Consider the following 17,522-nt stretch of genomic DNA (forward strand, 5'->3'; position numbering starts at 1 on the left):
CAAGAGCCAGACTGGACGCCTCGACTTTTCTCGCTATAGTGAGGGGAAAAGTTTTGTAAATAAGTATTATTCTAAGTATAGGAAAGTACCCTATCGTAAGCAATTTTAATAAAGTTTGTCTTAAAGAAAAAATATGAGGTCACAATTTTAGTTCCATCAATTTCTGCCACTTCATATTTTCAAAAAGTAATAGTATGTTGTGAGTGATATTAGGGTTGCAAATAGAAAAAAAAAACAAATGTTTTGTTTTTTTCAGAATTATGAAAAAAGAAACCGAGTACCATGGTTTTTTTTTTCTAAAGATGTTTTTTTTTTCACATGAACAAATAATTCGATAATAACGGTTTTTCGTGACTTGTATTGTAACGTGTTTCAATAACAATAACGTACATTTTAATACGATTAACATTCAGTATACAAACGTTTATTGGGGAATCCCCGATGCTACGTGCAGCGTGGAGAGGCAGTCGTATTGCCAACAGTAAATAGTGATAACTACCAACTACAGATTTCGTAAATGTTACTTTTATAAGACCAGAACTTTAAGTTATTTGATTAAATTCGTTTAATTAACTGCTTTGCAAATTTTAAGATTTCGTACTTTAGAAAAAAACATACTCCAGAAAAAAAAACAGGTTTTTTTTTTCATGTTTTTTTTTAAGCCAGAAAAAACCGTATTTTTTGCAACAAAATGTGAGATACATGTCATCAAGCTCTTATATTTTCATTTCAATTTTACGAAGTTTCACTTTTTTCGCGCGGAGGAACTCCACGCGCTTTTTTCTAATGTCTGTATCAAATAAGATATTGTTGACAGTTGTGGCAAAAAGTGCCTCATCTAAATTTTGGTTAATAAGTTCATAATTTAGTTTAAAAATAAGACGTAATAAATATAAAAAAATATACTCATAATTATGTTTTTTTTTGGTAACCCTACTTACACCAAACCAAACATCGCTCCACACAGTGCAAAATAGTAAAGTAATAAATAATAAGTAATTTATTTTGTTTTCATAAAAAATATGTTGCATAATTCTTATACTCCAATTTGTCTGCTGACGCTTCTTGATTCATTTTTTTTTAAATCTTTATTAAAGAGCTTTGACATGACACTTGAAAAGAGGCTCATCTCGATGCGCGCGTTTGTCTCGTTCGCACTTCCGTCGTAATAAATCGGTGTGTCTCTGTCGTTCAATAGCGTAAATTTACATAGCTGTGTGGGTCTTCTTGTATGTAGTAGTGTGTAGTGCCATTTATTAGCTGACAATTAGTATTGACGTGCCGTATCTTCCGCTATTTTACTTTAATCAAAGTAAATAACCAGTAACCTCCGACCGCGTGGAACGAATGAAGCAAAGTTTGGTTCAGGCGCTACCCTCCCTGTCTTCCGATATGAGTCCTAATAGTATGTATAATTCATTCTTTCACACTTTTCTGCAACATTATAATGCAATATTTACTTCAAAATCGGTCGTAGTTAGTGGTGCATCAGTTTTTAGTGAGTGGGCTACTGCAGAGTTACATCAACGAAGACGTGCATTGTATGCCTTGTATGAAGAACGGCGGTTTAATACGAGTGATGAATTTAAAGAACATGTTAAGCAATATTCGAAGAAGTTCAAGATAGATTGTCATATCGCTAAGCGAAATTATCTTAGTAATAAAATAAAAAATAGCTCTGACATTATTAAAGCAACGTGGAAAGTAATTAATGTGGAAACTGGTCGCTCGAAACACGCAGTAAAAGATATTAAACTGAATATTGATAACAAAATTATAGATTCCAATTTCGAAGTAGCAACAGAGTTCGAAAAATTTTTCACCGAGATACCAGCATTCACAACTAAGGATTTAAATTCATCACCCTTATCTGCCGTCACATTATTAGAGGAAAACGTTCCTGGGTGTTGTAGAGACCTTTATTTTGAACATGTTTGTACCTCAGATATAGTAAAGGCATTTAAATCAATTAATGTCAAAAAAACTAGTGACCTCTGGGGGGTCTCCGTCCATGCCGTAAAATCCTTAGTTGAGATTGTAGCGCCTGACTTAGCAATTATATTCAACAACAGTGTTGACTGTGGCGAGTTTCCTGATCTAATGAAACATAGCAAAATAACTCCTTTATTTAAATCCGGCAGCCACTCTGACCCCACTAACTTTAGACCAATATCTGTGCTGCCAACTTTCAGTAAAATATTTGAAAAATTAGTTCTTTCTCAATTAGTACGACATTTTAACGTTAATAATTTAATGCATAATAAGCAATTTGGCTTCACACGGGGTCGCTCGACAACCGATGCTGGTGTTGAGCTAATTAAGCATATTTTCGATGCCTGGGAGGAGTCACAAGATGCTTTAGGTATCTTTTGTGATTTATCTAAGGCCTTCGACTGTGTTTGTCATGAAACATTGATCAGGAAACTACATTATTATAGAGTCAGAGGATCAGCACTAAATTTACTCAAGTCCTACTTAAATGGTAGAATACAAAGGGTAGATGTCAATGGACAGAGATCAACTGGGTCATTGGTCTCTATGGGTGTACCACAGGGATCAATATTGGGGCCTTTCCTGTTCCTTATCTACATAAATGACTTGCCATTCCTTGTAAAGACCCACCATGATATAGTATTGTTTGCAGACGACACCTCACTTATTTTCAAACTCAAACGACAGCAACAAGCTCACAGTGATGTAAACAATGCTATCTCTAAAGTAGTGAACTGGTTCAATGTTAATAATTTATTATTAAATGTAAAAAAGACTAAATGTATTAAGTTTGTCACTAATAGTAACGTAAGGAATGAGCAAACAAGTGTCGTTGTGAAGGATGAGGAATTGGAACTGGTAGATAGTACAGTTTTTCTTGGTATAACCTTAGATTCTAAACTTCAGTGGGGTCCCCATATTGTTAACCTCTCGAATAGACTTAGTTCTGCAGTTTTTGCAGTGAGCAAGATCCGTCAGTTAACAGACGTGAAAACAGCTCGATTAGTTTATTTTAGTTACTTTCACAGCATTATGTCATATGGTATTTTACTTTGGGGCAGTGCTTCAGAGATAAATACCATATTTATTCTGCAGAAGAGGGCTATTCGAGCAATATATAAAATGAACCATAGAGACTCGCTTAGAGATAAGTTTAAGGACATTAATATAATGACAGTGCATTGTCAATATATTTATGAGAATATTATGTATGTACATAAAAACATTTGTAATTTTAAGAAAAACTGTGATGTACATAATATAAATACTAGAAATAAACATAAACTCGCGGTGCCCTTCACACGGCTCTGTAAAATTAAAAAATCATTCATGGGTAATTGTGTTCGATTTTATAATAAACTTCCGAATCATATTACTGACTTGTCAATTAATAAATTTAAGAATCATGTAAAGCGTGTACTCATTTCCAAAGCTTATTATACAACACAAGACTACATGAATGATAAAACAACGTGGGATTAATTGTTATTCGAAATGGTTTCTTATTTTTACGTTTTTTATTATTATTATTGTTGATGAAATTAATATTGTATTCTTTTGGACATTGGATTTTTCCTAGAAATATTCTAGACATGTATTTTTATATATACATATACCTAATTATATATTTTTTGTTTAACGATTATTTTTATATGAAATTGTATATTATAGACTCAATATTATTATGAACAATAATTACAACAATAAATTGCTCTGATAATTAGGTTAGATTAAGATCATAACATATATGTAATGAACTATTCATAAGAGCTTGTAACTAGGCCTACATGAATAATAGTTATTTGTTATACAAGGGGGCAAAGTTGTATTTTAACGCCGAGTGTGGAATTGAAAAACGAGCAAGTGAAAGGATTCTATAGTTGAACCACGAGCGAAGCGAGTGGTTCGAGAATAGAATCCTGAACTTGCCGAGTTTTTCAACACACGAGAAGTAAAATACATTTGCACCCGAGTGCAACACAAAACTTTTCCCCTCACTATAGCGAGGAAACTACAACGCAAAAAATGCGTTTATCACTGCTTCCAGTAGTTCCACAGGTGGTAAATCGTCTTTATTAGTAGATTCACCTACTTTTATCAATTTTAAAGCAGTTAATTTGACTTTATTCAAGGTCAAATTACTTTACGCACTAGTGGATAAAATGCGTTTTTACCCGCTGATATTAAAGGACAAAACACGTGTTTCCGAGCTAGTGAGGGGAAAAGATATTTTGAATTGAATTGAACACCTATTTTTATTTGTCAGCAAAGCGAATTTCATTAATCTTGTTTACTTCGACCTTTTTACAGCCTTATAATTGGCATAAAATACTCAACTGGCAGAAGCTGTCCAGTTATAAACATTGACATACCAACAAAGGATTTCTGACCATCCATGACCGCATTTGCGGTATAACTTGGTTTGTTCGACAATCTGAACCGAAGTCAACATGGTTGACAGAGAAAATAGCAAAGGGACGATAGATACGGTCCAGGTGGCCCTTCGTATTAGGCCTCTGATGCAGCAGGAGACTGACAGGGGCTGTGAAGAATGTATAGAAGCTGTGCCCGGCCAAAACCAAGTTCAGATCAAGGACCTGGCGTTTACATACAATTATGTTTTCCCACAACACATAACACAACAAGAGTTTTATGATACAGCTGTAAAAGGACTTATTGGGAAGCTGTTTCAAGGTAATCATTATATTTTTTTGTACCTACATTATTAGCTGATTGGATGAGATGTTTAGCATATGTGCGTATGTAATAATTCTTTTATAATGTAGAGTTATTAGTATCTTAGAATTGTTGTTCATAATATACTAGCTTTTGCCTGTGGCTTCGCTCATGTTAGAAAGATATGAAAAGTAGCCTATGTCACTCTCCATCCCTTCAACTATCTCCAACTAAAAAATCACGTCAATTCGTCGCTCTGTTTTGCCGCGAAAAACGGAAAACAAACAGACACAGACACTTTCCCATTTATAATATTAGTATGGATTACTCTAAGCTTAGGAGCTTGTCATTTATAAATAATCAGTTTGCATGTGTTGTAACCTCACACAACAAACAAGGCCTTATTGTAAGTACCAAAAACACTACTATCTGGTAGTTTATGGTTTGGTTCCCAGGCTGGACCGCCTGATAGTGGAGATCATGGCACTTTTTTTGAAGATTGTTAAAAATAGGAGTTCTTTGACAATTAACGTGCGAGAGTGAAAAGCATATAATACGCTTATAATATCATAATATATTAAAACAAATTAATTTTTGTTCCAGGTTACAATGTCACTATTTTGGCTTACGGACAGACAGGGTCAGGGAAAACTTACACAATGGGCACAAATTATTCGGGCTCTGGTGGAGATTATACTAAACTAGGTATGTAGTCTTACTACTGTTTTTTTTGCCTAATCAGTAGTGCAGGTATAGCAGCTAGTCCAAGGTTTGAATCCTGGTAACAAAGCTGAAGCCAAAGCTGCTGTGTATATTTTTTTTATTATAAATTGGCTTACTCATCAAAATTATTTGTTTCTATGTACGAGGTGCAGTCCAAATGTCTCCGGCCCGACAAATATGGCGGAAGAGTTTAAAAAAAGTATGGATATCATTGTGTTCGTCATTTATTCCACTTTTTTGGTGTATAGTTTCTTTAGGTGTCTGTTGGCTGTAGGCTTTTTTTACGGTGTTTAGTTCTAGGTTAGTGCCCAAACTTTTATCGTGCTTACAGCGAGATGAGTGAAAAACCGTGAGTTCATGAAACTTGAGACCAGCATAGACACCGCGTAGCGAGTTTTATGAATGCAATTGCTACTGTAGATGAAACCATGGTTATGTAAGACGATACTCTATACAAAAGAAAATTAATGGAGTGACAACGTCATGGTGAAAAGGCGCCTAGAACAACCTCGGTCACAAAATGCACGAAAAAAGATAAAGGCTACGGTATTCTAGGGTTGTCACGAAATTCTAACGATTTAAATAAAAAAAGGGTAGACTACGGTAAATAGCAGGTACTACGCAATATTTATTGTCCAGTTACGATAGCAGATTATGCAGAATAGTCTTTAAAAACTTAGCAGAGGCACAAAGGCATCTCCGCAACAATTTCCCCGTTCACGCTGCTTCATTTTACAAGGTTGCTATGACAAAATGTGTCTTAAAAAAAATTCGGCACCTACCTTATATTCGAAACGTGACCCCAAGTGATTATTATTTGTTCTAAAAACTTTAGGTAGACTGAAGTAGAAAAAAAAAATCTTCGGTTGACGAAGTGACCCGTGCGGTTTAGGCCGATTTTGAGGATAAAAATCTTTATTATTTTTATTAGGTGATGGAGAAGCTTTTAAAGAGATTTGAAAAGTGCTTTGTGACAGAGGAAAACTATATTAAAAAATAAAAATAAAATTGTAAAGATATGTAAGCCCTTTCTTTGTTAGGCCGTAAACTTTTGGACCGCACCTCGTATATATTGTTAATATGTCTTTTAGTACTCTGAACACAAGCATAATTTAAGGAAGAGGTAGGTTCCTAAGGCTTTTGTGATAGAGCTGTTAAAAAAATCCCACACAACATTTATTTATACTTCATTTGGAGCCCTCAGATGGGTTTTTTTGTGAGTTCTACAATATGATTAATTATTAATTACAATTTAAGTTAAATTCTGAGTAGTGATACCAAGATCTGGCAGGCAAGCAGGGTCGCGCGATAATGATAAAACATCAGGCCGTCCCCACTATTTGTAAGTGTGATAGGGACAGTCTGATGTTTTATCATTTCGCGCGACCATGCTTATACGCCCGGTATCTTCTGGTCTCAGGAATAGTTTTGTACCTATAAAAATTATAGGACGCAAACCCTATGCCCTATGTAATGGACGCAAACCCTATGTAACTAAAACATCATTTTTCGACAGGTGCAATTCCTCAAGCAGTAGCAGACATATTTGACTTCATAGAGACCCATGAGGACAAGTTCATCTTCAAAGTGAATGTTTCCTTCATGGAACTGTATCAGGAGCAGTGCTACGATCTCCTCTCGGGAAAAGAGAGAGGGCATTCTATCATTGAAATTAGGGAGGACACCAATAAGGGAGTTATTCTGCCAGGTTTGTAATGAAAATCTAGATAAATAAATACAACAAACAATAAGGCATTTGATTTAGAAAGATAGCGTTACAAAATATAGTGGCCATACTTGAGATGGGCCAAAAATTCGGTATTCGGCATATTCGGCAAGTTTTTCAATGTTCGTATTCAGCCGAATAATTCGGTTGCATTGCCGAATATTTACCGAATAAACAAATTAAATAACTAATGAAGATCTTACGTTTTCCATTGGATAATAAGCTCCTATTTTAGTAGCTTTTCAAGGAACTGCTAAAAAGAGAGAAACCTATGCGTCAAAAATGTCAAAATATAAATACAATTGTTTTGTAAAAAAGTTAAAAAAACCGCATTTTAAGAGTTGAGAAGAGTTCAGAGTTGTTTTAATTATGTTTTAGTTATCCACTAAATCATAAAAACATAGTTGTAGCAAGGTTGTAGTAACATATGTAACCATTATCAATCATTTAATAGTTTTAATGAACTTCCTCTTTAAAAATATGGCGTAATCGAATATTGGCCGCATGTTCGGTTCGGTAAGAGCTGAACCGAATGTTCGGCCGAATATTCGTATTTGGCAAAGTCCATATTCGGCCCATCTCTAGGCCATACTGATTCTTTGGATCAGTTTTATCTGGCAGATCCTAGGCACCTTGTACTCGTAAATTGGTGTCTGTCCAGAGTGCCTAGCCAACGTGACAATCACTTTCTGAACACTATGTCTCACTCACATATTAGTGAAACAGTGACAGTTGAGTTTTGTTTCCAAAACTGAGTATAAATGTTTGGCATTTTGGCTACGCATGCACATCTGGCGAAGTAATGGCTAAGACCGTCTTTGCTGAGTTACCATACCACTGAAAATCCTCGAATTGAAGGTAGGATAGGCATAGGCACACGAATTATTCGAACACGCAATTATTAAGATTAACACAAATTTTACTTTTAGGCATAACGGAACTGACCGTGACATCAACTATGGAGACAATGATGGTACTGGAACAGGGTTCCTCTGGCAGAGTGACAGGCTCCACTGCCATGAACCAAGCTTCTAGCCGGAGTCATGCTGTCTTCACCATTATCATCTCTAAACAGAGTCGGACTGACAAGTAAGTTAACATTTTGTACTTTTTTTAGGGTTACGTAGTCAACTAGGAACCCTTATAGTTTCGCCATGTCTGTCTGTCCGTCCGTCCGTCCGTCCGCGGATAATCTCACTAACCGTTAGCACTAGAAAGCTGAAATTTGGTACCAATATGTATATCAATCACGCTAACAAAGTGCAAAAATAAAAAATGGAAAAAAATGTTTTATTAGGGTACCCCCCCTACATGTAAAGTGGGGGCTGATATTTTTTTTCATTTCAAACCCAACGTGTGATATATTGTTGGATAGGTATTTAAAAATGAATAAGGGTTTACTAAGATCGTTTTTTGATAATATTAATATTTTCGGAAATAATCGCTCCTAAAGGAAAAAAAAGTGCGTCTCCCCCCCCTCTAACTTTTGAACCATATGTTTAAAAAATATAAAAAAAATCACAAAAGTAGAACTTTATAAACACTTTCTAGGAAAATTGTTTTGAACTTAATAAGTTCAGTAGTTTTTGAGAAAAATACGGAAAACTACGGAACCCTACACTGAGCGTGGCCCGACACGCTCTTGGCCGGTTTTTTTTATAAGTCAAGCTCAAAACATCACTGTCTTCTGAAAAGTTGTTGGTCGCATTATCATTATTTTAGGCTCTACTACTCAATATTGCATACTTTTGTAAATTGTGTGTTTAACCAAGCACGCATGCACTAAAATGTTCGAGTCGCGCATGCACATGTCACGCAAGAGGTGTGCCTTCTCACATGAGGATCTGTATATTACTACTCGCACATGCAAGTCTAAACTCACCTGGAAGGCAAGCACGGTCGCGTGATAAATGACATAATGTCGGGCCGTCCTTTACGCACTATTTGTAAGTGCGATAGGGATGCACCAATGCGATAAAGTTTATCCAACTAGTTTGCTACTCCCGCTGGTGTGCACAGTCCTAAAGATTCGTCGTTTAATATTATTTTTTAGAAAATTAGAAATAATAAAGCAATATTTTTTTCCTCAGAAACCTGGCTACCACATCAAAGTTCCACCTAGTCGATCTGGCCGGTTCAGAGCGCATCAAAAAGACGAAAGCCAGCGGTGAGCGACTAAAGGAAGGCGTCAAAATTAACCAGGGCCTTCTGGCTCTTGGCAATGTGATCTCAGCTCTTGGGGATGGCACCAACAGGAGCTATATTAGTTATAGGGATAGCAAGCTGACCAGGTTACTGCAGGGTAAGTGAAATTATTAGGGTTACATGATATTTATTTTAGCCATGTATTCAGATGCCAAAATAAACCAGGGCCTTCTGGCTAGTGGCAATGTGATCTTAGCTCTTGGGGATAAGACCAACAGGAGCTATATTAGTTATAGGGATAGCAAGCTGACCAGATTTTTTTTAATACAACAATCTTGAAAGAATGCAGGCAGTTTCTGAATGTTAGTTTTGCATAATTTCAAATACCTACCAAGTCGTTAGCAATGCGAGTATTAGGTAGCGTTACCTGCTTGTAAATTCCTAGGTGTCTCATGCGCAGTACTGACATGCCGACTCTTTCTAACTGACCTTAGGCACTGGTCCTGCCAAAAGCTAGTAAGCTATGAGGTATCGGCTATAAAAACGAACAAAAGATAGTCGCTCCCGTGCAAATAAAAGAGATAGCAAACAATTTTTACTATTATAACTATAACTCGCCCGCGCTATCATCGCATCGCTTTTGGTGGAACCAGTGCCTTATACCACAAAATATATAATAGTACAAGTGTTTTGATGTTCACAAAATGCCGCCTTTTTAAATGCCTACAAAATTCTAACAAAGAAACGAGCCGCACGTGCGCAGCGTCGGACGATAGGGTTGCCTATGGATTAAAAGGAATTAATACTCAGATAAAATGTAATACTATTATAGTCAAGTTTTGGGTACTCTCTATACCTTGTACTTTTGGCACTTGAAAAAAGTGTAAACAAACCTGAGCTGTCAAATTTGAGGGTTGTTTATTAGGTAACGTTTGGTTCCTGATATTTTTTCTCTATTTAAAAATAATTGAACTCACTACTATTTTCTATTTCATTCCACTAATATGTAATTTCGTTTAATTTGACGAAACGTATACACCTTCACGAATACAAACATATCGTCATTACATTTAATGAATATTATTATTTTCTTCAGGGAATCATCAACCAAAAAGTACCTAATATTGCAGAGGTTTAAAACTCATGGTTGCATTTTAATCTGGGTGTAACTCCGGTTTCACATTATCCGATCCGATATCGGATGTCGGAAGGATTTCGATGGAAAAATCCAAGATGGCGCCTGTAATGTATGGGATATCGGTCCTACATCCGATATCGGATCGGATAATGTGAAAACGCACTAACTCTACTAAAATATAAAGGTTCACCTTACGCGATTTTTAATTTTATCTGTCTGACATTTGCCATTGCTTGTTATCAATCATCATCATCATCATCTGTTCCGAGTTCGATATTTGTGTTGATGATTGTTATATTTATGTTTTTTAGGGTTCCGTACCAAAAAGGTACAAAAGGAACTCTTATGGCGACGCTCTGTCCGTCTGTATGTCTGTCACATTTCTAAGTATCTTGAGAACTACTTACGCTATCGATTTGAAATTTGGAACAGTTATGAACATTTTAAACCTCTACAAGCTGAAACTATTAATTATATTAATTATAGAAAATGGCCAAAATGGAAGGGGGGCAAACTGTAAATGTCAAGTTACTAGGTCAAGTGGGGTATCGTTAGAAAGAGCTCAAATTGTACATATCTATATAATATAAAGCTACAACCCGACTGACATTTTTCAAAAAATAGGCAGAGGGGGTTTTTGCGGGTGGCAGTGTTTGGTGTGGTCGTATAGAGTTTGGTCCTGCGACCCCGGATAGATCAGACCGTCGGTCTACCGGTTCCGGGTAAAAAAATGTTGGACGGCCTGGCCAAACGGCTGGAGTTAGCCGGGAGTGTTCGACCAAATGTCATAGAGGACCCTGGGCAGTTTTTGACGCCGCCATTTTTTTTTCAAAATGGCCGACTTTTTTTTTTTGACGATTTTTCAAGTTTGTCGTAGAGATCTTGATTCGAATGAAATAGAAAAAAATTGAAAAATGCTACAAATGTGGGAAAACTGGCCACTTTTATTTTGTATGGCAACTTTTAAACCGTAAGAGATAGCCGGGGGGTGCTCGACCAAATGTCATACAGGTATCCGAGTAGAAAAAAGTTGCATTAAAAAAAATTCAAAATGGCCGACTTTTTTTTTTTGAAAAATTTCAAAATGGTCCTAGCGCGCTGAGATTTGGCACACGGGTGGAAGGTCGCCCCAAGATTTATATTCAAAAAGAAAATTTTGAAAAATTCAAAATGGCGGCCTTTGAGGGCCAATTGAAATTTGCATGGAGGTTTTTTTTTTAATCGCCATGGCTCCGTAACGGTACAAGGAAGTGAAAAGTGCTCAAACAAATGTTATACAGTCACCCGAGGTCCATCGAATGGCGTTAAAAAAAATTCAAAATGGCCGACTTTTTTTTTTGAAAAATTTCAAAATGGTCCGAGCGCGCTGAAATTTTGCACACGGGTAGACAGCCACCCCAAGATTAGTAAACAAAAAGAAAATTTTGAAAAATTCAAAATGGCGCCCTTTGAAGGCCAATTGAAATTTGTATGGAGGTCCTTTTTTTAAATCCCCATAGCTCCGTAACGGTAGGGAAAAGGTTGATAGTGCTTGAACTAATGTTGTACAGTTATCTGAGGTCCATCGAATGGCATTTACAAAATTTCAAAATGGCCGACTTTGAAATTTTTTTTTTTTATTTTCGGTCCGAGCGCGTTCAAATTTGGCACGTGGTAAGAACGGGGGCCAAAAATAGAAATGAGAAAAAAAAATTTGGAAAAGTCAAAAACGGTGGCGAGAGGGGACAAAGTCAAATTTCCCTACCAGTTTGTATGGAGGTTTTTTTTAAATCCCCATAGCTCCGTAACGGTAGGAAAAAGGTTAATAGTGCTTAAACTAATGTTGTACAGTTATCTGAGGTCCATCGAATGGCATTTACAAAATTTCAAAATGGCCGACTTTGAAATTCCTTTTTTTTTTTTTTTTTTCGGTCCGAGCGCGTTCAAATTTGGCACGTGGTAAGAGCGGGGGCCAAAAATAGAAATGAGAAAAAAAAATTTTGGAAAAGTCAAAAACGGCGGCGAGAGGGGACAAAGTCAAATTTCCCTACCAGCCTGAGGGAGCGTTCTACAGCCCGACGGTCATCGCTCCGGTCCAAGTTCCGAGCTGCGTACAGACAGTGCTCCCAAGCAAGAAAATATAAGTAAAAGTGTCTAAAAAGCGACGCGGCGGGCCGGAGGTCCAACTTCCCTACAAATCCTACAATCCCCACAGTAACTACGCGGAGGGCCGAAGGCCCGAAGCGTGTCTGACAGGCTCCCAAGTACGCGAAGGCCGCAGGCCGAGCTGCGGGCAGAGTGCTCCCAAGCACGCGAAGGCCGCAGGCCGAGCTGCGTGCAGACTGTGCTCCCAAGAAAACAATAACAAAAAGTATCTAAATAAGCGAAGCGGCGGGCCAAAGGCCCGACGCGGAGCTTCGAAACCCAGCGAAAGCCGAAGGCCGAGCTCCGCGTAGGGCCGAAGGCCCGGAGCGTCCCTGATCGGCTCGCCGGCGGACCGGGAAGTTGGAGTTTAAACACGACCCAATAGTAAAAGTGTCTTAGAGAAGCGAAACGACGGGCCGGAGGCCGCAGGCCGCAGGCCCGTCGTACAGCTCCAACTTACCTACAACTCTCACAGTAACTACGCGGAGGGCCGAAGGCCCGGAGCGTGCCTGAGAGGCTTCCAAGCACGCGAAGGCCGCAGGCCGAGCTGCGGGCAGAGTGTTCCCAAGCACGCGAAGGCCGCAGGTCGAGCTGCGTACAGACTGTGCTCCCAAGCAGAACGATAATCAAGGTGTCTAAAAAGCGACGCGGCGGGCCGACGGCCCGACGCGGAGCTTCGAAACGAAACCCAGCGAAGGCCGAAGGCCGAGCTCCGCGTAGGGCCGAAGGCCCGGAGCGTCCCTGATCGGTTCTCTGGCGGACCGGGAAATCAAAACTATCTAAATATATCAAACAAAAAGAAGAAGCTAAAGCAAAGACTGACTGACTGACTGACATATCAACGCACAGCCGAAACCGCTGGTCCTAGAGATTTCAAATTTGGCACGTAGGTTCCTTATATAGTGTAGAGGAGCACTAAGAAAGGATTTTCCAAAATTCATCTCCTAAGGGGGTCAAACGGGGGTTCAAAGTTTGTATGGGGAAACAAGATTAGTTTGACTATTTTATTCGAAACTTCACAGGAAGATTCCTTAAGACATATGACTGAATACGTGTTTCAGGTTTTTTGAAAATTTAACCCCTAAAAGGGTGAAAAGGGGGTGATAAAGTCAAAAAATCAATATGGGTATCGTTTTTATGGTTTATCGGGTCGCTGATCACGATAAATACAACGTTTTTAAAATCTAACGAGGCGGAAGTGAAATACCTTCTCCCCTGTTGTGGTGCAATGGGGTTTAAATATCAAAAAAATATATAAAAGAAGATATTGACTGACTGACTGACATATCAACACACAGCCGAAACTGCTGGTCCTAGAGATTTCAAATTTGGCACGTAGGTTCCTTATATAGTGTAGAGGAGCACTAAGAAAGGATTTTCCAAAATTCACCTCCTAAGGAGGTCAAATGGGGGTTCAAAGTTTGTATGGGGAAACAAGATTAGTTTGACTATTTTATTCGAAACTTCACAGGAAGATTCCTTAAGACATATGACTGAATACGTGTTTCAGGTTTTTTGAAAATTTAACCCCTAAAAGGGTGAAAAGGGGGTGATAAAGTCAAAAAATCAATATGGGTATCGTTTTTATGGTTTATCGGGTCGCTGATCACGATAAATACAACGTTTTTTAAAATCTAACGAGGCGGAAGTGAAATACCTTCTCCCCTGTTGTGGTGCAATGGGGTTTAAATATATAAAAGAAGATATTGACTGACTGATTGACATATCAACACACAGCCGAAACCGCTGGTCCTAGAGATTTCAAATTTGGCACATAGGTTCCTTATATGGCGTAGAGGAGCACTAAGAAAGGATTTTTCAAAATTCTCCTCTTAAAAGGGTGAAATGGGGGTTCAAAGTTTGTATGGGGAAACAAGATTAGTTTGACTATTTTATTCGAAACTTCACAGGAGGATTCCTAAAGACATATGACTAAATACATGTTTCAGGTTTTTTGAAAATTTGACCCCTAAAGGGGTGCAAAGGGGGTAAAGTCAAAAACACAATATGGGTATCGTTTTTATGGTTTATCGGGTCGCTGATCACGATAAATACAACGATTTTTAAATCTAATGAGGTGGAAAAGAAATTTTCTCCCCTGTTATTGTGCAATGGGGTTAAAATATCCAAAATAGCCATAAGTATAGCTTTAGTTTTTATCTTTGCTTCTGGTTCAAGAGATTTCAAATTGACACGGAAGTTCCTTAGAGGAGCACTAAGAAAGGATTTTTCAAAGTTCACCTCCTAGCATGATAATTTGACAGGGGCAAGGACAGGGACAGGGCCAGGGACAGGGACAGGGACAGGGACAGGGACAGGGACAGGGACAGGGACAGGGACAGGGACAGGGACAGGGACAGGGGGACAGGGACAGGGACAGGGACAGAGACAGGGACAGGGTCAGGGACAGGGACAGGGACAGGAACGGGATAGGGTTAGGGATAGGGATAGGGATAGGGATAGGGATTGGGATTGGGATTGGGATAGGGATAGGGATATGGATAGGGATAGGCATAGGCATATTGGGATTGGGATTGGGATTGGGATTGGGATAGGGATAGGGTTAGGGTTAGGGATAGGGATAGGGATTGGAATTGGAATTGGGATTGGGATTGGGATAGGGATAGGGATAGGGATAGGGTTAGGGATAGGCATTGGGATTGGGATAGGGTTAGGGATAGGGATAGGGATAGGGATTGGGATAGGGATATGGATAGGGATAGGGATAGGGATAGGGATATGGATAGGGATAGGGATTGGGATAAGGATAGGGGTAGGGGTAGGGGTAGGGGTAGGGGTGGGGATAGGGATCGGGATCGGGATCGGGATCGGGATAGGGATAGGGATAGAAATAGGGATAAAAATAGGGGACGGGGACGGGGATAGGGATAGGGGAGGGACGGGGACAGGGACGGAACGGGGACGGGGACAAAGATAGAGATAGGGACGGGGATAAGAATAGGGATTGGGCTCGGAATAATCGGTCGGCAATCGATATTTAGGCAGTGTAAAATGCAGGTGGCCCAGTGGGAAGGTATTAGTAAGTAGGCATCGGCGAGTATCCTGCATCCGTAAACTATTACATTCAATGTGCTGTAAGAAGATCGTTGTTTGCTTGCCTTTTATATGTTTACGTTTGCAATAAGTATAAGCAAAATGGAAAAAATTGTAAGCGATAATGCAAGGAAGTACTTTTTACCCTACCGACCATAGCGTCGAGATACTGGCTATGTGGGTTGTATGAAGTTTCCCCAGTATAAATATTTATATAGGTAAAATACATACATATTCGCACCTACGCTGTGGTCGCTGTGTAACAATTCTACAATCATTGCAAGAATTTCTTTTAAAACAATATTAATATGTGTAAGGTACAGTCAGCCAAAACCGGACCGTACAGCAAATAGATCAGTTACAATAGCCCTCCAGTCGAGAATTGCCCCGCTTTACCTTAATCGAAATAATCGCGGACAGATGTACCTACAAAGAAACCTACGGATCCAAATGAAAATCTTATTTTTTGTAAACGTTTCAATAAGAATACTTTTATTACGCGGGCGAAGCCGCGGGTAAAAGCTAGTTTTTTATAATTTTATTGTAGTGGAAAATAAAAAGAATTATGAAGGAAAATGTAAAAAATAAAATACCATTCCCCCTTTTCTCCCGAATTTTACCAACGAATAATTATGACTTACGAAATATTGGTTTTAAGCTAAATTTTACAGGAAAAGGTTTCTGGCCTTAAAAGGTTCACTATCCCTTGATCTGTCAAATTTGACGGCTCCGGTTTGTTTACACTTTTTTCAAGTGCCAAAAGTACAAGGTATAGGTATATAAACAGTATTCATATATTTTTGTTTAAGTCCCAACATCGCAAGCCAAAACTTTTCCATGGGACAATCAATAGTAGGTCTGTGTAAGATTGTCCTATTTTATTCATGATGGCTATTTATATTTAACTAAGCATTATTAGCCATTCCACACGCGGACATCCCATATGAACCTTAAAAAAGTATTTGCGACGTAAAGTAACAATGGAAAGTACGAACGTGTGTTCCGTGAGAACGCGCGCCACCCCTGATTAGGCCGCGAACTCGCGGCCGCCAGCATGTACTTGTAGCGCGGCGATAGAATTGCGGAGTGAGCCGCCCCTGCTTATACTGATATTTCCTCAAATGAAAGTTAACATATGTAAAAAAAATTAAGTCAATAAATTCTTTGTGTTTCAACAGACAGTCTCGGCGGCAACTCTCTAACACTAATGGTGGCGTGCGTCAGCCCAGCGGACTACAATTTAGACGAGACGGTCTCCACGCTGCGATACGCCGACCGGGCGCGGCGCATTCGCAACAAGCCTATCATCAACCAGGACGCTAAAGCTGCTGAAATTGTCAGGTAAGAGTTACCTCTCTCTTTCTCTTTAGCCCATCTTATGGTGCTCCCACACTGGCTGTTATGAATGTTACATAACATGGTGTGACAGGGACAGCGCGATGGCTCCGGATTTATAACAGCCCAGTGTGGGAGCACTATTAAGGTATAGGCTTCCTTCAACATTGCACGACTCAGCTCCGTGCGACCTGTGGCTACACTTAGCGGCCGTGAACTCTGTGGCTCTAAAAGTGGCGTGCATCAGCCCAGCGGACTACAATCTGGACATAACTCTTTCTCTCTTTAGCCCGTCTTATGCTGTAGGCTTCTTTCAATATGCATTACTCAGCTCTGTACGACCTGCAGCTTCAATTAGCGGTCGTGAACTCTGTGACTCTAATGGTGGCGTGCGTCAGCCCAGCGGACAACTTGAGAATCTCCTCGCCTATCATCAATCTGGTTGCTAAGGCAGCTGAGATCGTTACGTAACTCTCTCTCTCTTTGTCTCCATTATGCCGACCGAGCGCGATGTAACAAGCAAAACAAGGTTGATGATAATCAAACAAGACTCTAAAGCTCAGACAACCGAGATCGTCAAGTAATTCTTTCTCTATAGCTCGTCCTTAC

The 17,522-nt window shown here is 39.0% G+C and overlaps 2 protein-coding genes across 13 annotated transcripts in view; one reads left to right on the forward strand and one right to left on the reverse strand.

The window, feature by feature from the left end:
* The window catches only part of LOC125240915 (regulating synaptic membrane exocytosis protein 2), a 169,244-nt gene that overhangs the window by 111,000 nt on the left and 40,722 nt on the right, over positions 1–17,522 (reverse strand). The window lies entirely within an intron of this gene.
* The window catches only part of LOC125240917 (chromosome-associated kinesin KIF4-like), a 46,774-nt gene that overhangs the window by 3,215 nt on the left and 26,037 nt on the right, over positions 1–17,522 (forward strand). The window contains exons 2-7 of one of the 2 annotated variants that reach the window (XM_048149102.1): positions 4,303–4,686; positions 5,272–5,373; positions 6,908–7,099; positions 8,047–8,206; positions 9,208–9,419; positions 16,757–16,919. In XM_048149102.1, the coding sequence (XP_048005059.1) occupies positions 4,443–4,686; positions 5,272–5,373; positions 6,908–7,099; positions 8,047–8,206; positions 9,208–9,419; positions 16,757–16,919 (1,073 nt within the window). In that variant the 5' untranslated portion in view covers positions 4,303–4,442. Of the gene's footprint in view, positions 1–4,233; positions 4,687–5,271; positions 5,374–6,907; positions 7,100–8,046; positions 8,207–9,207; positions 9,420–16,756; positions 16,920–17,522 lie in introns of those variants that run through there. The other variant, XM_048149101.1, reaches the window with a different exon arrangement.

Source organism: Leguminivora glycinivorella, chromosome Z, assembly GCF_023078275.1.
Source record: "Leguminivora glycinivorella isolate SPB_JAAS2020 chromosome Z, LegGlyc_1.1, whole genome shotgun sequence".
In the NCBI taxonomy this organism is placed as follows: Eukaryota; Metazoa; Arthropoda; class Insecta; order Lepidoptera; family Tortricidae; genus Leguminivora; species Leguminivora glycinivorella.